The 24,810-nt window shown below is 34.3% G+C and overlaps 1 protein-coding gene across 1 annotated transcript in view; it reads right to left on the bottom strand.

Annotated features, from left to right (window-relative positions):
• The window catches only part of ADAM23 (ADAM metallopeptidase domain 23), a 79,072-nt gene that overhangs the window by 28,585 nt on the left and 25,677 nt on the right, over positions 1–24,810 (bottom strand). Inside the window, exons 5-16 of the mRNA XM_014954470.1 lie at positions 20,590–20,672; positions 19,877–19,940; positions 17,716–17,788; positions 17,104–17,177; positions 16,128–16,193; positions 12,251–12,322; positions 9,337–9,503; positions 7,162–7,246; positions 6,269–6,359; positions 4,596–4,644; positions 2,358–2,457; positions 16–87 (exon numbers count right to left, since the gene is read on the bottom strand). Of these exons, the coding sequence (XP_014809956.1) occupies positions 16–87; positions 2,358–2,457; positions 4,596–4,644; positions 6,269–6,359; positions 7,162–7,246; positions 9,337–9,503; positions 12,251–12,322; positions 16,128–16,193; positions 17,104–17,177; positions 17,716–17,788; positions 19,877–19,936 (909 nt within the window). The 5' untranslated portion in view covers positions 19,937–19,940; positions 20,590–20,672. The remainder of the gene's footprint in view (positions 1–15; positions 88–2,357; positions 2,458–4,595; positions 4,645–6,268; positions 6,360–7,161; positions 7,247–9,336; positions 9,504–12,250; positions 12,323–16,127; positions 16,194–17,103; positions 17,178–17,715; positions 17,789–19,876; positions 19,941–20,589; positions 20,673–24,810) is intronic.

Raw genomic sequence — 24,810 nt, 5'->3', positions numbered from 1 at the left:
TACAACTCTACTTGCCATTCGGAATCCGCAATCACATTCTTCTCCTGCTTCTACATATCCATTTCCACACTCAGTGGTTTCAAAGAGCTGAAAAAAAAAGCCCCCCCTCAAAGTAAGAATAAAACTAGCATCAAACGACTTCTGTTACATATAGTCCATATCTGCAATACTACAGAAACATGCTCACACAGAGAATATATATGCTGTGTCACTGCCATGGGGAAGGGGGCATGATTTTCAAGTGCTGCTAGATAGAATAGCTAAGACATAAAAGACGTACAGCTAAATCACTTGATTGTTAGCCCTTTTTAGGAGAATATTGATCTCAGAAAATTATGACAGACAAAAGACAATAAAATAATTCTCAAGGGGATAACATCTGAACTTCATTCCAATTTGATGGACTCGAATTTCTCTGACAATTCCTTCAAGAAACCAGTCAGTAAATATGCTCTCTGGGATCTACTCAGGTACCCATATTTTCTCATGCTACTGTCTATGCCAGTGCAACATGTTTGTGCACAAAAATAATAAACATTAAGAAACACTGCCAGAAGGAAGTTCTATGTGCCTTATTATTAAGTTAGAGTGACACAACCACATATAGATAGTGCTGAACAGTTACTCCTGTGACCAGATATATACAATGCACAAATTCTACAGTTCAGGATGATATAGATTCTATACTGGTTCCACATATCATAATTTTGATTAAAGGTTATATAAGACATTTTTCATACTTGTCACAGAAATAATTTTGCAAAAACCTTGTCTGTTTTCAATATGACAGTTCTGTGTTAAAATCCTATAAGAATAGCTGAAGCAATATCCGTCCGTACTCTTCTTCACTAGCAATCTCAACATGATTCAGAAAACTGAAATTTCTTTTTTTTCTTTTCTCTATAAGCTACCGTTACAACTATGGTTCAGTAGAAACTGCAAGATCTCTTATTCTGAACCTGAAATTTAGCTCTCCATCAAACAGACCTGGTTATCTGACCTGTAGCTCTTAAAACACAAAGGGGTCAACCAGAGAATACAAGAAAATAACGGAACACACAAAAATTTCCCATGGCATTTATCCGGAACCATCCAATGTGCATATACATGTCAGAGCATAACTAAGAGGTTATAATTAAAAATGGCATCATGGTGACTGCTTAACACAACTATGTTTTTTTTACCTAAAGATTAAACACACCATTTACTACCTTTCCTCCCAACCTCCAAATAATAGCTTTCGAAACACTGTATGATTTTATTTTCCCCCTGAAGTACTTTAACTTCAAAACTGTGAAACACTGACACAGCTAATACACAAAGATAACTCAACCATTCTCCTGCGACTATCTCCATGGAAGTAAACCAGATTTTTATTCTGTATATAGTAAATTTGACAATTTGTTCAAATAACCTTGCTAAACAACCATCATCAAAAAATTAAACTGTATATTTCTTACTCCTTCCTTACTCTTTTCTGTAAGAATTCTTACATTCTTATTCTATAAGCAAAGAGTGCTACCCTGGGAAAAGATTAAAAAACACTCTAACAAGCAAATTTTTTTTAGTTAATTGTGCAAGATGATGGTCTACCAAAGGATACAGCACAGTAAACAGAACAGCCTAATAGTCTCTTGTGGTATTAAATTCTACAAGGACAGCAAGTTTAACACCATGATTAAATTGAATATTAATACTTCAGATTGATCTTACTTTGCAAAAAGAGCCACATGGAATATTTTTATACTACTCAGCTTTAGAAGGATGTCATGCCAATATTGCCTTAGAAAAAATTATGACCTTGATAACTTTTTAGGCAAAAAAAACCAATGAATGGTACAAGGAAACTATTATAAATTACAGAGCTTGCTAGATGTACATCTGAAATTAAATTAACTTTGAAAACAACCACAAGCTGCTACTGTCTATATAAAGTAAGCTATTGATTTCGAATTCCTAGTGTGGCAACTGGAATTCTTTTTAACAACCTCAGACAGAAAGTCCAAGAATTGAGTGTACGTGGAGCATGCACTACCACCTCACTTCTGGATTTATTTTGCACTACTTCCAGCTTAATAAGTAGTGTATTTATGCTGAACGGGGATGTATCTGTCTGTGAAAAATCAACTGCAATATTCGTCATTATTTAAGCATGAAGAATTGAGGGAAAACAAGATTAATTCCTCTGACGTTTATTTTAAAATGCTATGGGAATGAACAGTCAGCTAATTACAAGCAACCTCAAGAAAATATCTACATGGACATTTGAATAAATTTGAGAAGATGAGTGGTAGTTAAATTAGTACATTTTCATTACAATGTTTAGCAGAGGTGCTGACTACCAACATATTTATTACCTTTGTTGGCCTGTTGAAAAGACAGGCACCTCCCCCACGAAGTAAAAATTCTTTGTATTCTGCAATGCTGCATTTGGAGAATTTCCTGGAATGGTATACCCTAAAATGGCAAAGAATTAGCTGAGAAAATGCCTTGAGACACCAGCAGTTACTGGAAGGGGGAGAAGGGGACACAATTATTTTTTTTAATACTGTAAATCCCAGTTTCTTACAACCACTCTGTGCAACAGTATGTCAGCTCAGTTTTATCCTCAAACAATAAAATCAGAACAAAAAAAAAAGTTTTTAAACATTTTGCATTTTTATATTTCTATTATATGGATAATATATCAGTATATGAAAGTGTGGTCTTCTAATCTTGTTAATAATGTGAAACCACATTACCATGATAGCTGCTGTGCACTATCCCGATTGCATGCATAATCCAGTGTTTTCTTCGGTTTGTTTGCCCTGCAGCTTCAGTTTAAAAGATGGATTACATTCCAGATCCCCGATTACATGCCAGGGTTTTGAAACTGTTCAATTCATCTAATCCTGTTAATAAGGTTAATTTTTAAAGTAAAAGCAATTGTAGCCAAAAGAACAGCTGTATAGGGTCAGACTAAAAATCCACTTCACCCAAATTACAGCTCTGATTTTGCCCTAAGAGTATGCCCAGGGAAAAGTAGAGAACAGAGCCTGTACTACTACTTGCAGAATATTTTCCCAGCTTCCAACAATTTTCAGCTCAATGACTTTCTCAGGAATCCTTGGGTTTTGTCTTATTTAACAATCATTGTATTTTCTCCCATGAATTTGGCCAAAACCTTTTAGTATCTACAAGATGCTATAGCAAGAAGTTTCACTGCTTAATTACAGACTGGTGGAAGAACAATTTAATCCTGTTTCTTCTGTCACCTATTCACTATTCTCATTTCGTGACTCTCTAGTTCTTACACTGGAAGAAACAGTAATCATTTCCTATGTTGTTCATAATGTTACAGACTTCTCTCATATTTCCTCATGCCCATCTTTTTCCCAGCCTGATGAAAACATAAAGTATATTAGTCATTTCTCACACGGAACTGTCTGGTATTTTTATTAGCCATGTTTTGAGATCTGGGAATGAGAACTCTTCACACTATTAAAGATGGGGGTAACCATGCCATAAGGAGCTTCTCCATTCCTTTCCTAGCAGCTGACTGCTACTGAGCTGACACTTCACCATTGAATTATTCTATATATAAAAATGTCTTCTGGCACTGATGGACTTAAGTCAGTATTATTATATATTATGTTACCTTATCTACTGATATTTCCATCCATGGCTGATGCTTTGATGAGATCCCCATAGGAAGGAAGGTAGTATCTATTCTGATCAATGCCTTACTTTGGATTGCAGAAGCAAACTTACTGAATAATTTTCTGTTGCATTCATAGGGTGACAGTCTATTAGAAGTCTACAGGAATGCCACACAGCAATTCTATTGAACCAATTTCCAAATACCATACGAAGAAACTGAGCTTCTTCCATCTTATTTATAACTAATTTTCTCCAGGATTTTTGCAATCAAACTTCCACAGTGAGCAAGAATTCTGACAGAAAATGATTTACAAGACTCAAAAACCTATGTTTCAGAAGCTATCCTTTTCTAATCAATTGCTTACAGTATAGAGAAAAGAATCTTTGGCAGTGTATGAAGGTAGAGGGCAGTGATACCCGGTTTCCTCCCATATAGATGTTCTTCCCCCTCAGACTTCACTGACCTTGCTGAAAGCTTCAGATATCTACTTTTATTCGCTGGAACAGAAGCAGAGAGGTCTGTTCACTCCAAATTAGAATTTTGAAGGAATTGGGGAAAGAGTAACTAAAATTTAGGAGGTAAATAGAAACATCACTTATCGAAACTGTATTATAACACTTTTTCACCTGCATGTAAAAAGAATAACTGGATTTATTTAATGAAAAGTACATATTCTTTACTTTTCAATCATTGTTAGTATAGCAAAGCATTAGTGAATACACTGCATTGCACTTCAAAATAGAATATTTTTAATAACTTCCTAAAATGTGACTAGCAAATGAATTGCTGAAAATTTAAATCATTGATCTGTATGTTTGCATTGCTCCAACTGCTTCTAGTTTTTCATTTATCAGTACTAAACCACATGGACAAAACCCAATAGATAAATACTAATGTCATAATGTAAACTATGAGCTCATTCCAGAGCCCTCAATTACTGATAGTTATGACATACCCTGTTTCCTCCATGATGCAACCACCCCAGGATTCAGTGCAGTCACACTCTTCTCAGACAAGACCAAAATACAACAGAAAAGGAAAGCAGTTATAAATGAGTTTACAATAAATATGAAGTACTCACTATAAAAATGGACCTTGACTAATTATACAAAGTTGCTTGGTTTCTTGGCTGTACAGATTCAAGTCCTAAAAAGGAAACCAGCCACTTGAAGAGATACTAATATGCTTAATAGAAACGCAGTACTTTCAAATTACCATATGTGCACGTTCTTAGACTCAATTCAAAATTTCAGGCAGTACAGAAAGCTAAAAATAGCTGGCAATGTTTTTCCCTACATGCTCTCAAAACAGGCAGCACAAGGCTATGTGCAGTACACAAGATACTGATGATTAAAATGTTCACATTTCCTCCTCCCTAAAACGTGTATAGAACACCCTGAAGGAGATTCGTTACTGGACAGGCCACAGTTTTTCGCTTTGGAATAGAGTTAGAATCAGCCAATCAAACATTCATTAGAAAAAGTAGTTGAGTGAAAATGGATTTACAGTTTACTTACAGCTATAGCATGTAAGTCAACAGTGACCAAATTCACAAAATAAAAAAAAAATCAACATCTTATAGTTGGTAAAACAGAAGTTACAAACTGCCCATAAAAATTATCTACTAAAGAAGTAATATTTTCAAGAAGAAAGATTCTGTATTCTAGTTACTACAGCAAATCCATACTGTTCCTCCATAGAAAATATTTACAGATTACTTGTATGGTTATTTCTGCTCTATCCAGGTCTTTAATTAATCTTTCTCTATGAAGGGTATCCAAATAAGGAAACCAGACTACCATTTTAAAATCCCCTGTCTTATAAAAAGGATTCAGATTTCCAAATTATATGAACTCTGTTTTACCTATAATCAAAAAGCAATGACATGGAAAATATTTTAGCAATTTCCAAATTTACCCAATTCAAAGGTGATACTTTACAAAACAACATTCCGTATAATTTTCCACGTTGTTTCCTAATTCACAGATTTCTGAAGTGATTCCAAAATAAAGTCAGCATTATCATTCACATTTTAAAAGAAGATTCAAAGAGACAAAATACCCAAATTGTTTACAAGATGTGAGTGGAAAACCCCAAGAATTTTCTTTAGCCCCAAAAGGCTTTTGCAGGAGCTTTTGTACCTAGACCCTACATGTGTTAAGGACATGTCAGTCTAATCTTCTGGCTGTGAAGCAGCAAAGTAACAACTTGAGCAAATGTTACCCTGGACTAGGTTACATCTTCCTACAGTTTTTTCAATTATAAATCAGGTATTTTTGTATTTTAAGTCGTCAATGATTCTATAAGAATTACAGATTTCATTATGATAGATAAGGAGTTCTGAATTAAGTTAATGGTGGTTTTACCATTATACCTTCGAATATGGGTTATGAATATAATATGAATATAACTTCCTGACACAGGACATCACTGAGGTCATTGCAAAATGAGTGCTAAACTGGTGACTCTTATTTTGGTCAAACTCCACGTCTGGTGCATATATTTCCAAAAGCAGCAATTCTTATTCTACTGTTACAGCAAGTTTGATATTTGTTTCAAATATTACAAAGAAACAGTTTATATATTTAGTAAGGAGGACAAAATAAGACTCCTTGTCCATGTACATACTCGGTTTCCTGGAAGCTGGCTCCCATTGTATTCCAAGGTTCTGGGCAAGACTTTGTGCTAGTTCCTGTGCCATGGCCAAAGGGAGGCCATACTGCATTTCAAGAGATGCGCAGTAAACAAAAAAACCAAACAAAACAAAAAAACAACACATAAGTTATTGTAATGAACACTCATTCTGGCGTATCACATACATACTACTTCAGTAATTCTGTACAGCCAGTCACAATTCTGTGCTCATACTAGGAAAATAAACACAATGAAGTACGTAATGGAAATAAAATTTCCCCTCAACATGACAGAATGCCCGTCTGCTGGTTAACCTACAGAAACAAGCATGTTTGATATACATGTAATATAATTTTGTACAGTATGATTGACCCATGTTAAAACAGGAGATTTTCATTCTTGATTTAACACTGCTCTGAGGAAAAAAATAATAACAAAAAAAAAGAAAAAAAATCAATACACAGGGACCAAATTTTTCAAGGTTCAATGTTTTTAAAAAAAAACAACAAAAAAACCAGTAAGAATTACATCAGCACTGCAGAAGATCAAGCCTCTTATACTGAGAGGACCCAAAAGGATGCTGAGTGCTGTATTTCAAATACTTCTGTACAAGATTTTTGGGTCTAAATTTCTGTCAAATATATTAAAAGCCATTTTTAGATCTCATATGAGAATAATGCAAACAGAAGGGATACTTTTTAAAAAGAAAAGCACAGTGAGTAGTAGTTTAATGACGATGCAAGAAGGTTGGCTGTGAGAATTTTCACTTTTTAATATGTAAGTTATCTTTAAGGCCCTGAACACTGAAACATCTACTAAAATACTAAACTCTGACATTATAATGTACAGTTTCTATTTTATTTCACTTTAGTAATGAAAAAAATTACCTCATTCACTCCTACTCCTCTGGTCACAGAACAAACCCCTCCAAAGTAACTTAAGCTGCTCCTTTTGTAATGAAATGTCACATTCCTTAACAAAAAAATAAAAATAAAGAAAATATAACACATCAGTATTGGGCACCAAGAACTTATTTAAAGTTCACACTTTCGCACATACTATGATACATTGCATGCACAGTAATATTCATCTAACATCAAAAGCAACTGCAAGTTTACAAAGAGAACACTGACATCAAAAAAATCGATTAAACACCTTCAATAAAAATACTATTTTTATCTTGTAAAGTCAGAATCAATCCCAACCCACAAACAAACCAAGCAGAGAAAGCTAGATTACCAGATTCCTAAGAAATGCATTGATAAGATTTCTTGTAAAAAGATAACAATATATTCCAATTTATAATCTGTCAAGAAGGAATTCTGTACCGAAATATATGTGTTGAGAATTTTTTTAATTATGGTCTTAATCCAAACCAATTCAAGTTCTCATTTCAACTCCAAATGAAAAGACTGAGAAGTATACCTAAAGGGAAAGTACTTTAATACTTGTCTTTAACCCTGCCTTCTTTTATTTATGGTTAATCACTGGGGGGTTGGTTCTGAACAACTGATATAACACGTGATAATTTTATTTAAATACTTTTTATTTTTAAGCAGCTAAGCCCCAAATAATTTAGTTAAGTTAATGTAAACTGGAAGATACAAATTCTTGTATAAAATATCTATAAATTATTGTGAATTATACCTATTTTATCTTCATAGGCATAATAATAAACCTACACATAGCATAAATCTGTATCTGCATAGCAAATATACTTACTCTTCGAAAATGAAAATACTTTACAATAGCAGAATCAATGCCCCCCCCCTTTTTTTTTTAAGTTACAGAATACTCCAGACAGGTATATTTATATATTTATTTTTTCAGAACATTCTGACAGCCATCAGAACTCTCAAATTGCAGTGAAACTATTCTAAATGCTTAAACCTAGACACTTTACAACAGACAGAATCACAGTAAGGGCTGAGGTTGGCAGGCACTTCTGGAAGTAGTCCTATTTCAACCCCCTTGCTCCAAAGAGGCTCAGCTGAAGGAGGGTGCTCGGGGCCATGTTCCATTGGCTTTTGAATATCTCAAAAGACATACCACAGCCTCTCTGGGCAACCTGTTCCAGCATCTGCACAGTGAAAGGGGTTTTTCCCCCCTGCTATGTTTAAATGACATTTCCTGTATTTCAGTTTGTGTTTGGTACCTTTCTTACATGCACCACTGAGAAGAGTCTGTCCACCCACCAGCAAACTCTTCAGCAAGTGAGACAATACAGGCATAAAAGTAATTAAGAGTGCACATTATCAGCACTTTGCATATCTTATGAAAAATGCAATTAGTGTTGTGTTGCAATGGCTGTATTAAGGCAGCAGAGCTACATCACAGACTGGAGGAAATTCTTCATCCCCTATTCTTATCTCCCTCTGCAGAAGATGAATGATAGGAGAATCACATGGAAGACATTTGTCACTCCATCCTTGTGGTATGCCATGCTGCTGGGAGAAGGGTTAAGATCTTTATACTACACAGGGGAACACACTCTCCCTCCTCTTTTCTTACAATGCCAGGAAGTAAAAAAATACTGTGGTGCCTAATGATGCAAATGGAATATCCCCTCAAAATGCATTGTGTCTCAGAAAACAATTCATTACAGTTCTAAAGGAGAAAACCTTCCATTAACAAATCACCACTGCAGCTACACATGTGACTAAATATAGTAACTGGAATGCTCTTGTGGCAACACGTAATACTGTCAGCTCTGCCCTCTCCTGCACTTTTCTGGAAAGCAGTACATTATACACCTGATTAGCAAAACTATGTGTCCTTAAGGGCTCTTCAGAAGACATTTCAAATATGTGACACTGTCTCCAGGTTGCAAAGACATTAAAATTTCATTATAGATACATATCAACATGACCACGCTATATACTACACCTATTAAAAATAGACTAACATGTTAAAAAATAGATTAAGCTTCCTAAGGAAGGCAGATGTTGATTGATGTAGTGACTACAAAGCTAAAAAGTAAGCAAGAGACAGGTAGACAAAAGCAGTAGACAAAAAAGTATATAAAACTGTAATAGTCTAAATGATTGTGTAATGGTACGTACGAGAGCAGGTGCACAGCATCAGCATGCTGTTTGATGTAGTGCTGGCGATATTTGGAGAAATCATGAAGCATCTGCAGAGGGTCAGGGTGAATTTTAATATGATCTTTCTCTGTCCAAGTTTCCACAGCAACAAGAACGACCCTGGTGTTCAGCTGTTCCTTGTATATCTGAGGGCAGAGACAGGACAGGTACAGGAGTAGAACACTGGGTCAAACATGCACAGTTAGCCAGTAAGAGTAAAGCGGAAGGACAAGAGGGATAAAGCAGGAGGGAAACATGGGAAACAGTTAGCTGGTAATGCCTTGCATTTCTTAAAAGTTAATATTGTGATCAACTTAAATTTTATATTTTAGAGGAGAAAAAAAGCCTTTGTTGCTCTTATTTTTGAGCTACTCCCGTCTCTTTAAAATTTTCATATCAAATTCACCACTGAGTTTTGCAGAAAACCTGTACAAAAATCAGCAAAGAAGAAATGTAAAAAGGACAGTGAGTGATCTCAAAGAAATAGAAAAAAAGATCTCAAAGACAAAGAATAGCCAAAGCCAATTCTTAAGTTAAGATGAATTAATTTCTCGGTTCTCCAATACATCCAAAATTTAATTCACATAATGCTTGATTTTCATTTATAGCATGATCACTTTGTGCTGCTCAAGTAATGTGAGAATTAAGTAAGAATATTAATTTTCTATTACTGTCACTGTAGCAATAAACAAGGAAACAACAATCAGGCCCTAGTAATTACAAAGCAGCTCTAAAACATCATTTTAATTTTGTGCATGACACTTGATTCTGAAATAAAACTGCTGCTCTCTAGGTTCAGATCATAAAATGCCAAATGTTATTAACGAAGGTTATTCAGAACATGCAGATCTACAAAAGATGCACTCCTTATCCACAACACACAGTCTGCCCATCAAAAGTCTTTCACGGGACACAAAGAACACTTGCTGACCACACTTAATTATGACCTAAAAGCACTGAATAATTAATCCATTGGTGCCCAATGCATAAAATACACAAAAGGCGAGTTATTTGGTCACTTCCATGACACATCATATTAAATATATGCTTTTATTACCTTTTTTTCTGAATTATACCTACAATACACAACATGAATTGCAAATACTCTCCTGCATTTATAATAGAGATTTATACTGAATAAACTAGCATGGCCTAGCATGCTAGCATTTGGTATCAAGGCAGCACTGTCCTTACAAAAAAGTCAATGCATAATATTCAGCTTAGAAAAAAAGGCAAAAAATGTAGGAGCAAGAGCGAGCAACCAGTTAAGCTCAATTTTCTTCAAGAACTTTGAAGGAAAAAAGAATATTAATATGCTTCGATCTGAGGGAGTCAGGCTGAGGACATACACAGAAAATGGTTAATGACATGAGAAAAATTAATAAAATTAAACCCCAGAAATTATATATGGGTGGACCAATAAAGACTTCACCGGTAGTTCCTGAGAGGAAAACTCTTTCCTGAAGGAAATAGGAAGGAAAAAATGAAAGAGGGGGCAGAGAACCTGGAAGCCTCTGTAAGCCAATATCCTTTTCCCAATAATATATCTGCAAGAAATATTGCCCACTCCCTGTGAACACAGGGAATAACAAAGTGAAAATTCCTGCTCCTTTTCATGTGCTGGTTAAAAAAAAGCACATGAAATGTGCACATGAATGTCCTAGAAAAAAGGACATTTAGATGTCATTTTGCAAGATCTCTATGATAAGACTGAATTCTACACTGGAGAGAAGTTGAATGCTTCTGTGTACACACATAAAGCAAATAAAAATGGAAAAACAGAAGGAATAGTCAGAGCAAGGAAAGACAGGTTAAATAACATTTGTTAAAATGCAGAAGAAATACAGAGAAATAATGATCAGATGAGAAAAAAATATAAGATCCCTTTCTTTGGGAATCTCCAATATAAATTACAGAAATATTATTTCAATTAGTAATATTTTTATCTGCTCTAGTAACTTTTCTTCAGACTACTGGCATTTTCAAACAATTATACAAAAACATTCCAAAACACTTCCTGTATTTCATGTATTATAAATATATTCACCTGTATTTTCAATATACATGCAGTATACATAATACTTCATATATAAGATATTAAGAACAAATACTGTATTGCTTCCTCCAAACTAAACAAACTGTTGACAATGTTTTGCACTGAATCATATCACACAATTCTATTGGTATCAATAACATCACATGGAAAGGGAACCAAGTCAGAATTTTGCTAGCTGTTGTATTCATCCCTACTGCAGAATCTATCCTGTTTTCACTACAAACACAGCTCTGAAATGTATGTAGTCACTATAAATATATCAAAAAGAGAAAAAAAATACTGTAAATCTTACTTTTAGCTTATACGCTGTATGTGAAATTGTTCTACATTTAGTCTCAGATACAAGTATGGTATCTGCATCAGTAGATTTATAATGTACTACAATGAGATTTTGTTTCAAGCAATAAATACAGATTTATAGAGGATAATCTTTATTCACACACTATTTTTCTCCCAATAGATATGTGTCCCCTTCGTGAACTATACTCGAAGCTTCAACCACTTGGCGTTAAATTTGTTTCAGAAATCTAAACTCGATTAAATCTCATTCTTGAGCAGTGACAGATATTGAAAGCTCCTTCAAGTTTGAAATCTTCCATACCAAGGGCAAACTCTGTCAGTTGCAAGCTTTGAGAAAATGCCAAGGACAATCTAGTAGTTTCTTATACATTCACCCCAAGCTATTCTTCTGCAGAGGAACTAGAAATGTGTTTTTTAAAAAAATAAGCAGCTATAAAAATTACATTTTATCCTGGTATCTGCTAAAATTAACTTTTTTAATACAGCACTAAACTAAAAGTCAGCGATACAATTTTCAGAAGAAATACTGATACTTACAGCATCTACAAGGTTTACCACAGACTTTGCAAAATTGTTTGTGTACACATTTGAAGAACGGTGCTTTTTGAACTAAAAGGAGAAGAAAAAGTAGAACACAGTGAGAACTTAAATATTTATTACTAATTCTTTATTTTTACAGCAAGAAAGGAAAATTAATATTTTAAGAAAGGGTAAGGGAAATACTCAAGAGAGCTTTCCAGATCACAGCCTATATCTCATATTCAAGAATTCCTGAAAGATAAAGGAAGCCATTTATGCCAGACAGCATTCCATATCTATAAAAGGAGCATTTAGCCACAAGAAATATTCTATTTAGAATCAGAATTCAAATGTTCAAGACAAAATTACAGGTAAACATGAGCTTAAATTTGAGAGGATGCTGTAGCAACTAAAACTGTGCTTAATCACACTGTACTAGCCACATACCATGACTACAATTCTGAGACATGAAGGTGAAGCATTTACCATTTGTCCTGTGTACAGCTCTTTGCAAAGGCAACCTTTTTCTACTATAGCACCAGACTTCTATGACAGGTAGCATTAGTTACACCAAAAGGCAAAAAGGAAGAGGGAGTGCACAGTAAAAGTAAATATATGTTTGAATATGGAAAGAGTTACGCTGAGTATCTTAACTTTTAACTGCAATTTTTTTCAATTTCTATAGACTAAGATAAGCTGTATTACAAGTTCTGCTTTCTATTTGTTGTGCATATCATTACGATTGTTTCACGTCTTTCCTCATCCTGCCCCACAAGTTACCTCCATTCAAAGTCAAATTTTCCAAAGATGCTGCTATGATATCTGAACATGAATCCATAACTTCCAAAAAACTGAAAAATTATAAACCAAAATTGTGTTACACAATATTATTTGCAGGCAGGAAAAATAAGTCTTCAAAATTTCACAGAAAAAGAACACGAGATTGCATAGAACAAAGAAGGTAAAAAAATCTTCATTAAAAAACTCTTACTAAATTCAACTATTGATTAAAAGCAACAAATCTCATCACCTCATGAGCAAACATTATTAAGTTCCATGGGAGTGTCAGCCAATCCCGCTCCGAAACACAGCACCCAAAAAGAGGCCTTGAAACAAGAGGGTCTGACTCTTCTCTGAACAACTGAAGAGCTACTCTCATCAATTAAGTTAGATGATTAACAATCTTCTCAAATCAGAATTACAAAATAGGCAAATCCCATTTTCCAGAATTATTCTTGGTGTGAAGGTGAGAGAAAAATTGGAAGTCATATGCTTTTAAAACTAAATAATCTGCTTCTCAAATAGAAAGTCAAAAGTGTGACATATACACTATATTGTTAGATAACAAATTTTCCACCTCTTTAAATTCCAATTACTTTTGCACAAGCAACCTAGTTTTATATATGGACAAAATTCTACAGAGATAACAAAAAATTCATCAAGCTTAATGACAACAGTCATTCATTTGACTGCAGGAAAATAAATTTTTTACATGTGCAGTTATTCACTGTTACGTTCCACAATGCTTCAGCACATTCACAGCAGGTTTTAGTACATGACGATCCTACAACATGAGTTTGCAGAGACGCCTCACTGGTAACTATTCTCAAAACAAAGCACTTTTAGCTCCAGTGCTAGTAGGCACTTCAGACATTCACTGAGCTGAGCATCCCTATCACAGCACTGTGGTCCCCAGGAAACCATAATACTAATAGGAGAGGGGGGAAGGGTAGCTTTGGTTTTTTTATTTTGAGCCAATCGCAAACTTTCCCAGAAGTGAAAAGTAAAATAATATGCTTTGGAAAATGTTCTGGTTTTCATGAAAGTATTTAAATTCCATATGACACAATGCATTTAAACACAGCTCCTAAAACAGAAATTAAGCTGATTAATTCAGTAAAAAGTGAAACAACCTAATTAAATACATTTAGCTGTGTCTTTAGTGTTACAGGAAAGGATTTTTTGTGAAAATACATAGAATTAACCACTTAACAACACAATGGCCTAAGAGGTTTAAGATACTTCTTCCAACACAGAACCTTCCTGCAGGAGAAATCTGCCCTCTACTGGTATGCAGAAAACCTTAAAAGTACATGTAGTCAGCTCCTGAATTTGCAAGCTTTACCTTGTAACTGTAAACACTTCCTTAAGTATACCCATTTTATTCCTTGAAAAGAGTTATTATCTGCTTCTGAGTCACTGAAAACTCTGAAGCAAAAAAATCTTGAATGCTTGTGGTCTAAAATTCAAACAAATAAAGCCTGAGAAGAGATAACAGTTCGTGTCTGTAACAAGTGCAGTGAACGGGATGGTTGTCCTTCAAGCATGTCTTTAATACAAGTGGCCAGAGGAAACAGACAGACATAGAAATACTGTCTCTTCATAAAGTAAACCAACCACAGATCTCAATTAAAACAACAAAATGTTGTGCCCAACCCCTAACAACTAACACATGAGCACACTTAAAGTAGTTTCCTACCAGGTGGCTTTACAAGCAAAAACAGTAAAGGAAATTTTTGTCCTACTCTTTCCACCCATTTGAATTTCCCTCACATTTCTCAATTGACACAGATTAAACATAGGTTATTTTTACCCAGACTATTTCTGTGATTTAATAAACAGATAAGGGAAGGTTGTATTATCTGTCTATTCAGCACTAGGACAAGTACAAAATAATGCATCCTGTTCTGTTATCTGCTATTTCTGGCTCTTTAAAGTCATTCAGTGTTGACAAAAGAGCCCACAATAACATGAAGCATTGGGAAAACACGCAGTACAGCGAGGTGGTCTTACAGAAACTTAAAAATTCATTTTACTTGTACGTAAAATAAGTTGAAACTGTTTCCTCAATGGAGTTTGATTTAAAAAAAAAAGCTCTTGCTCACACAGAGGCAAAGTCATACAAGGAGTTGATGATTCTTACTTGCCTCTTAGTCAATGCACAGCTGAAAAAGCTAAGCAAGACAAGGGGTCAGACAAGGTATAATCAAGTTCGTTTCAGAGTAACTCACTGCTGGCTGCAGTATATTCTTTGTTACCGGAAAACTTTTAAACCTACACTGAGTATTTTTCCATGACAGATATGTTCTAGTTAAAATGTAGCTATTGGACTCAAACTTGTAGTGTGTTTCAAAAAGGGTCTATAAAATAGTTTTTTAGGTTTACAAAACTTATTATCCCCAAGCGCCTCTCTCCTGATTTTTCATAAGGGTAGTACGCAGAGACTATGAGAGCCTGTCTTGGCATAATTAGCAAAAGCAGTAACATTTAAAGAACAAATGTCAGTTGGTCTGATTTTTTCTAGTCATCCCTCAAGACAAAAAGGAAAAAAAGTTTTGTTTATTTTTCCCTCCTGTTTTCTTGTCGTTTTTTTTTCCCTCCTAAAATCAAATTACACTCTCTGAATAGAACAAGCAACTTATCTTGCGCTTCGTTATAAATTCTATATATAAGTGTGGAATAGCCAGGAAGAAGCATCAGATAGTTTTGTCTATATGCTTTGCTGCATTAAAAGTTAGTACAACTAAACTCAAAGTAACAAGTTTTGACCCCTTACTTTATTGCTTTAAGGATAGGACATAATTTTAGAATGTTTGGTGTGTTTGCTCTGGACATCAATGTTTTGCTGCTTTACTTTGTTGGTTATGGGTATATTAAATTATCCACATGATACCAAAGTGTTTCAGATGTATTTTGAATATATAACTGCTGTAGAAAATCTTAGGTCACGTTAGACATCATTAGGTATTGTGGCCTATACTGTGTCTTACAGCACAAATGTTAACAGCTGCTGATAAGCAAAATACTTGACTGAAAATTAGCTGATGCAGCACAGTGCTGTATATCAACTTACAAATTATAATCAAAAAGATTACCACTGAATTGATATACTTACCATTTTATTGTCATTGACTATCATGAGCTCCAGATATTTCATTTCTTCAAAGATACCACGAGATACCTGATGGATGAAAGAAATTCTTTGAGAAATCATGAAGACGTAGTGTTTTTCAAAAATAACAGTGGCTGATTTAATAGAATTACCCATAAATATTACGTAGGGTGTGTAAACCTGTAAAAACTGGGTCAGATGCTCAACTAGGGTAGTGACTTAGTGAGTTATGATAGACACTGGCTGAGAATCTGACCCACATCATTAAGAAAGTTTAAAGACTATTCTTTTTGGTTCAGTGCAGAAGCCACCATTGCTTCCCTCCTCTTTTATTTTCACAAAGGAGAAAAATCTCAAACACTAAAAACTCTGTCTACTATACTATTCATCACAGATTTAACGAGGAAGGAAGTTACTAAAAATAGATGTGCCCTCAAAAAATATGCTGTGGATTGTACAACTCAGTGAAGAGATACAGATTAATCTTCTTTAACTCAGTTATTCCACTAAGTGACACATATGCATGTGCGGATTATGAGGACTGTCCATTACTGTTCCCTCATATGAATTTTTCATTTAATCATGATAGTTGATGACCCAAAAGGAAATAAAGTCAGATATCTACAAAGCAGTAAGACTTCATTCAAAATTATTCTTTATCCCCAAGCAGACTCAAAACTTTCACTACTAAATCTCCATTCAATTGATGTACAGTATTACTGTCATTTTAGAAAGTTTATCCACTTTTCTCCAAATATTCTATTTTTAAAGAATAATCTTGCTTTATCGTTTGATAATTTTATTATGTGACAATATTAAGCTACCAAAATATTTGTTTTCTAAAGCCTATGTTCTCTCGATATTAAAAAAATCTGGAAATTAGCAGTCTTGTTTTATAAATTAGTGTTAATAGTGTATCAGTATAATTAGTGGTTTGTTTTTATAAATGGTCTTAACTCAGAGTCACACTTTTACTCACTGCTCTCTTTCTTCTCTTTCTCCTCAGCCACTGTAGTTCAGACAGAAAGGGCCATTCAGAACTAGATTCAGTCTCTGTACAAATTACAATTTAAGAATTTCATGGCATTATTTTAAACTACTTATGTACACTGTCCAAATCAAAAGTAGATTAAGATCACCAATATTAGAAGCACCTTTGATATTAAAAAGTTCTTTTTTTTAAATATATAAAATGTCATCAAAACATATCAAAACTCAAATCATTTAGAAATCTAAAGTTAGAACTAAAGCATGCAGCAAGGGGAGGGAAAGAGATTGTAACCTGGGATTACAATATATGTTTTCTTCCGTCTCATGTCCTCAATAGCATTAATATCACTGATTAAATTAAATGATTTGCAGAAGAAAACTAAATACAGGTCTTTATGGATGGAAATCTTTCACCTGGTTTTTGACAACTCTAAATTCCATTGCAGTAATTGTGAAAAAAGTAAAGTGAGTATCTATTTTTCAAGTTTTTCTAAATGATCAGCAATTTGATACAGACTGTTAGCCTAATAATCAAATTTTTCAAGTTATATATACAATTATTTCCAATATTGAATAACTCATAACATAAGCAAAAACATACCAAGGTCCTGCAACTTCTTCGAGGCTTGCGTTCCATAAGTTCTTTGGATGATATGTGGCCTACTTTTACCTTCCTGATAAGAAAGATAAGTGACATTTTCTTCTAATTAATAACGTCAAGTGAAAAGCGAGGCACTTCTTTCAGTATTTATAATATATTTTTTTTCCATAAAATGCAAGCAACCATAGCGCCAATTTGGCATAGTACTAATTTGAAGCAATCTATTTGCAATCCTGAGCAAATCATTGAGCCTCTCTGCTTCAAGAACATTCACTAGCCTACAAAACTGAAGTACCACAGATGTCTTTGAGATTACTTGAAAAAAGTTTTTTAAAAGCCTTAGACTTAGAGAACACAGACAATTTATTCCAATAAATCAAATTAAAGAGTATATATCTACTTGGAATCTTCTACATGAAGAGCAGCTATTACTATTTATGACAAAAATGTAGCTTTCTAAATGGCTGCAAAATACAAGGAACTAATCAATACACTATCTTTAAGAAAATTATTTCACTCTGTCTTATTGGTGTATTCAACACTTAAAAAGTAGAAGACTTTTAATGCATATTTTCTTTAAAGCCTGACATGCCCCAGATTATCATATTTTGGTATCTGTGCTAGAAAACAACTACCTTTTCTTCCATAAACCTCCTCTGCAGAGCCTGCCAAAACAAGCAATTCTTTTCAAAGGGTAGGATGCTACTGTTCTGTAACTTCCATAAGAAATACACAGCATTGAAGGAATATTGCATATTTTTGCTGGGGGTAGAATTCCACTTGAATCCTCAGAGTTGGCAGATGGTATCTTACTTTTCCAACTAGAACTTTTGCTCTCCTTCCAAATTTTACTGAAATACCACACTGAGGGAAAGATCCCAGTTTCCTTTGTCCACTCAAACAAGAAAACAGTTTAGTCAAATTCTCCTCTGCCTACCATATGGATGCCATTGTATAAATATAATCTCCATGAATTTACTGTGTCTGTACTTTCAGTTTTGAGCCTTACAAGCATTATGAGTACGTGCTATGTCAAAATGCATTACATAGCTTAACACACGGCATGTAATACAGTTTCTGTGGAGTCTGAGAAATCTTGTTGGATGTAATATTTTCCTGAGTCTCTGAAGTTTCATTTACAGCCCAATAATTGACCATGCAAATGATACTGATTCCTCTGAATGTTGGCCTAGTTTCTTTGAAAGTGTCAGGAGTCAAAGATTTTGCAGATCTTTCTTTGTATTGTAAGTTCAACTTCACAGTCAATAAAACATATCAGTTATGCAGAATTGTTATTTGTCATATACTGGTAAGTACTAGAGCAAGACAAGCTTGACTTCTGTGACACCACATCTGGACTATATCCTACAGCCTAACCAGGCTACAAACCTTCAGAATTCTCTGTAGAATCATTTCACTGAAAATCACTCAAATCTTTGAACCATTCCAGAGGTAGAAATCTATCTGGGTTTACTACTGAAAGTGAGTCACTTCTATTAACAGCTAAAGTTTTAAGAACATCTGTATTATAATACTTAACATGAAGTACAAAAGTAATAATAACAGTTAGAAAGATATTTGCATAAATGCAGTCCTATGTGCCAATCCAGTATAGCCATACATTTGAATATGCCGGATCACAATCGTTTAAGCCATACAGCGACCACTGACTTCACATATACAAAGTGTAAGACACCCAAATATAATTAGCTACTTCATTAAGCTCTTTGTGGAAACACCTGCAGGTCAAAAAGCAATCTGATCCATCTATTTAAAGAGGGATGAAGAAATGACTTCCAGAGATCCCTTCTATGAATTTATAAATCCTTTCATTCAAGTACTAGAGCAAATTGATAAACACTTTTTGACAATCCATAACCATTTGCTATGGAAACACTCTTATTAGTCTACTCCCATCATCTAAATGATCAACAATAACTAGGAAAAGAATGATTTAAGAAAAGCAGAGAAAAATCTTAGGCAATTCAAACTTGCACATTTCTTGCCTTAAACTCCAATCAAGTGTTTAAAAAAACTTTTGGTTTTTATATGAATGCATGAGAGAGGTCACTCATTTATTGGTTTATTCTAATACTTTTATTTGCTATTGCTTGAGCAGTCTTTTTCCCAAACCAAATAAATTAGATTAAAATAAACTTACTGCACTGTGGGTCAGATCCATCGGCTCTATCAAGTACAAATAAGTGCTATCTTCAAACATGCCACTAGAATATACAAAAAAATGGCAATTAATTTGACTCCAGGATATTATTTTTGACAAGACAAAACCAAACTTAGGGCTGAAAAACCGATCAATATTAAAATCAATTCCATGTTCTTTACTGCAGTATGTGGCTAAAGCTTTTATTTTTTTTAGGAGGTTGGGCGTATTTTAACTAACCCTGAATATAATGGCAATGTAATGATAAAGCACCAAAAAGAGTAAAGATTTGACCTTGGAAAGTCCTAATACATACATTAGCAGGCAGAACATAATCACCAGCTGAGTTCCACTTATCAGAAAGTAATCCTAGCGAGGCCGAATTTCTTACATTTTTTCCTTGTACAATCTAACAAAAAGATTCTTCTGTTGGCTGACAGAATCATACGTGAATATTGAGCATGCAAACTGCTAAAGTAGAATTATTGTTTATCCTTTATCATAATAACTCATCTGGTAAAATATTTATTTGCACTTACCATATTCAAAGTCAGCATCAAAAGACTAGCAGTTTGGCATAGCTGGTACTGGCATTTCAAAACATCAAAAATCTTTGGGCCTGTAGAGTTTTAGTCCCTCACATATTAAGAGATAATGTTAACACTTAACAATTAGTTAATAGCCTTGTTTGAAAAATGAGAACATGCACTTACTGAAGTCCATTACATGTTGAAAGAGCAACTTTGGAATCCTTGTTACCTCTGATATTACCATGGTAGTAACAATGTTCTCCGCCCTAATAATGTATAAAAACAAACAAACAATCACACACACACAAGTACCCTGATTTAATTTCTTGCTTAAAATCAGGGCAAAAAAAGATCTAACACCTTGCATTAGGTAAAATTTCAGAGAAAGCAGTGATTGCTTAAGTAAATACCAATGACTAGTCCTAATTGCTGCTAAGAAAAAAACCATGCCCAGTAAAAACTAATATATATAAGTCTTCAAGCCATAACACAGATTATTCTTTTCTTGAAGTCACAGCATTCTTTAAGTGCATTTCTTTGCCATAAATTGACTCTGTAAAAATGTTATGCAAAGCAGTTTACATAAGCATTGAATTCTTTCTTGTTGCTTTCTAGGTCTGTTAAAATTCCAAGTGATACAGTGTTCATCAATCATCTGGCAAATATTTGGTTTAGATCTGAATTCTACTAATTTTGTCTCACTAAAAATTTATCAATTCAAATGTACATCATTAGACTATAACTTGGTACTTACATTCACTAATAATAAGCCAGAAAGTGAATCCAGTTTAGCAACACAAAGTGTACAGTTGCATTTTTACTGTACATATCTAAAGGCTACTAAAAGTCAACTCTTGATTTTAACTGCATAAAATTCCAAATAGATGCAAAACCCAAATGATTCAAAAAATGGCAGGATTTTTGTGTTTCTCTAAGGAAGTGAGCAATCATGTTTTAGACAAGCTTCTGCCTTTTATTTAAAAAGAGACCTGAAAAAAAAAAAAGGGCTACATGCTTTCACCTGAATTAGAAATGCAGGTTCCCTGGACCTGACTGGTTTTCATCACAGAAAGTTGAGCTCTCCTCCAACTGGCTCCTCTCTAGGTTCTCCTTAGCTTGGATGGACATACTCTTTGCTGGGTGAAAAACTGGCTGGAGGCCTGGGCCCAGAGAGTGGTGGTGAATGGAGTTAAATCCAGTTGGCTTAGGAGGTTATACAGAGGTAGCAGTTGGTCTCATCTCCCAAGCAACAGGCAATAGGACAAGAGGCAATAGCCTGAAGTTGCACCACAGAAGATTTGGATTGAATATTAGGAAAAATTTCTTCACCAGAAGTGTTAACAAACATTGGAACAAGCTGTCTTAGGGAAGTGGTGGAACCACCACCCCTGGAGGTATTTAAAAGACAGGTAGACGTGGTGCTTAGGGACATGGCTTAGCGGTATGGCTTAGTGGTGGTTTTGCCAGTGTTAGGTTGATAGTCCTAATGTTAAAGGTCTCTTCCAACCCAGATGATTCTATGATTCTTAAAGTGAGTAGAGAACACCTAAGACAGAGTTACAAGATGGAGCCTCTCAAAAGAGTTGCAGTGGTTTTCTTTTCAAAATATCGACCACTACACTCCAATGCCCCTCTCTGGCTAATAACTACAGCATTAATCCCAGGTTTCCTAACTGCTGAACAATTTCCCAAGTCACTTTGAGTAGAGTCAGCTCCTATCTCCCCACTTTCTAGATGTGCTCTGTCTTCAAAGCTACTGGCTACTTTGTGTCAGAGCATCCTACGTGAATCAAGCTAAAGCAATCTCCTTTTGTAGAAAGCACAGATTCATGAAGTCAGAAAAAGGGAGCCCTGTACACCAAAGGCTTGGAAGCTTCTAGGAGGAGGTCTTAACAGCAGACTACAATAAATAAATGATTCAGATGAGAAATTCAGAAATAATTGTTTTGTCAAAGCGTCATCTACTCACATATAAGAATTGATAGTGTTAAAACAAGTTCACAAAGATATTTTTAAATCTCTGGGTTTTTTTTTTACTTTCTGTAGTTTCACAATTTGTCATTTTTCTCTGTATGTTCTAGTTTTCGTCTATGTACTAAATTTGTGTGATTTAATTTCTTCATGTAATGGAAGTAGAGTTCTCCTGTACTATCAAGAATGTTGTATTATTTGATTCTAAATATCTAAATAGGTATAAAAACCTAAAATCCTTAGCATATTTTTAGAATTACATACCATAGAATTAAATACCATACATTTGCCACATGGCAAATTATTAAATCCTTTATCTCTATTCTGATACAGAAATTAATTCAACCCTTATTCCTGGACAGCAGAAGTACTAATCCCTAAAATGTCATAAATCACTGAGGAATAAATTGATTAGACTGTTAGAGGCATACAGAACTATTTATCATGACTAAGGATAAAATAATCTGGCCTCATAGGAATGGTTTAACTGAGTAAACGAGAAAAGTATATTTATTTTCTATCAACAGAAGCAAAGCATCAAGAACAACATTAACAGACTGCTCAAGCTATGAATGTTAGAAAGAAACGAAGAAACATTACTTATACTTTCTCTAAAGCATTACTTTGACATTTCTAAAGAAAAAGGACTGCGAATTTAGAAGATGTTAAATACCAGAAATTCTGCTGCTATATGTCAGTGAAGCTAAAATGAGGTAAACTGACTGATACTAATTTACGTCATTTAAGTAGTTGGTCTTTAATGTCTATAAACAATAATCCCAGCTGAACTAAAAAGTATTCTCAAAAATTAAAAAAAAAAAAACAACCGTGAAGTGTGGTTGTCTCACATGCACGGTTTGAAAAACATACCACTCATCATCAAAATATTCTTAATTCTGGTGTCATATGTCATCTGAATTACAACAAGCATATTGGACCCACTCCTCCTGCAATTATTCTAATCAAGGAAATACCAAAAATGTAAATGCTCTTGTTTAAATATGCACAGGATTATTTACATTTTGCATCTTATTTAATGACTTAGTTTCTGAATGAAATTCCTAACAGAGTATTGTGCATAATTAAATCTAACTACTATAGAGAAAGCAATCACTACATATTTACCTTTCCATCAGTGAAAATGAGTAAGCTATGCTTTATAACAACTAAATCATGATCATCTTTCTCACACAAAGTAGCTTTTCAAGAATTTTTTTTAAAAGACAGTCATCCAAGTAAAGCAATTGCTCTTTGTTCATCAGTGTTTTCACTCTTGTAATAACCTATCCTTTTCTAGAAAATATAATACTTTTCATCAAAATCTCACTTCTTTCCATCCACATCAGGAAACAAAACCATCTTTTACTTATTCAGGTCTAAGAATTATTAGAAGATACTGCAAAAGACCAAGATATAGTCCTTATTTGACCTCCTACACAAATTATATATATATTCTCTGAACTTATAATGAAGCCTTTTGCAGATTAATGTGACCTCAGGAGCTCTATTATTGCTTCTAAATAAATCAATTCAGAAAACATCCCCTAGGAAGTTTGGATCAAGTTACTGCAGCACGCAAAGGTAGTCCATTTGCTGAGTCTGAAGTTCTAATATAATTTTCCAGTCAGATTCATGATTCAGCAACCGCAGTGCTCAATGCTAGTGCTGCAGCTAACAATTGCATGAGCTTGTCTAAATGCCAGACGGAATTGTTTTCTTGCATCATTTAGCATTTTTGCCTAGTCTGCAGAGTACCGAGTCTTAATGAAACAACTTCCTTAGTATGTTACATGAAACTATTTTTCTTCTTCAGTGGAAGAAAATAAAACAGTATATTGCAATAATTATCCTGCAGTGTAATTGTTTAATTTTGCCTTGATCTGTGATATATTGTTTTATTTGAGATTCTCTAACAAGGGCAAAATACTAAAAAAGGCTCCTAATACTTGGACAAACATTAGTCCCAACTTGCTGAAGGCATAAATGCAACTTGAATGTTTGCTTCCCTCCATTCTAAGCAGATGTATATTTCACATGTAATAAGCGCACAACAAATATTCCAGCATTCATACCAAATATGAAAAAGTCACTCTCTGAAAATATAGTTTCTAGCCTTCCTAGGAACCTACCAGTTCTCATTTTGTTACTACAACAAACAAAAAGACTGATTTGGTTCCCTTAGTAAGGGCTGAACTATCTTGCGTAACTTTAATCTCTTTGTCTTTGGATCAATAGCCTAAGGCACTGAATTCAATTGGGGAGCTAGTTTGACAAATTTAATTCATTGGTTGTCAAGCAATATGCTGGCTTTGTTATAACTCCACAGGTTAAGGCTTCAGTTAAATCCTTCATTTTCTGTTTCACAACTGTGTAATTCTTGCAAAGAAAAGTCACTGCAAGTTTTTTTTATTTGTTTGAATGTCTTATATTACC

This window comes from Calidris pugnax, unplaced genomic scaffold, assembly GCF_001431845.1.
Source record: "Calidris pugnax isolate Ruff unplaced genomic scaffold, ASM143184v1 scaffold103, whole genome shotgun sequence".
Taxonomy (NCBI): domain Eukaryota; kingdom Metazoa; phylum Chordata; class Aves; order Charadriiformes; family Scolopacidae; genus Calidris; species Calidris pugnax.
The sequence above is the reverse complement of the archived record's forward strand: the minus strand, read 5'-3'. Positions and strand labels throughout refer to the sequence as shown.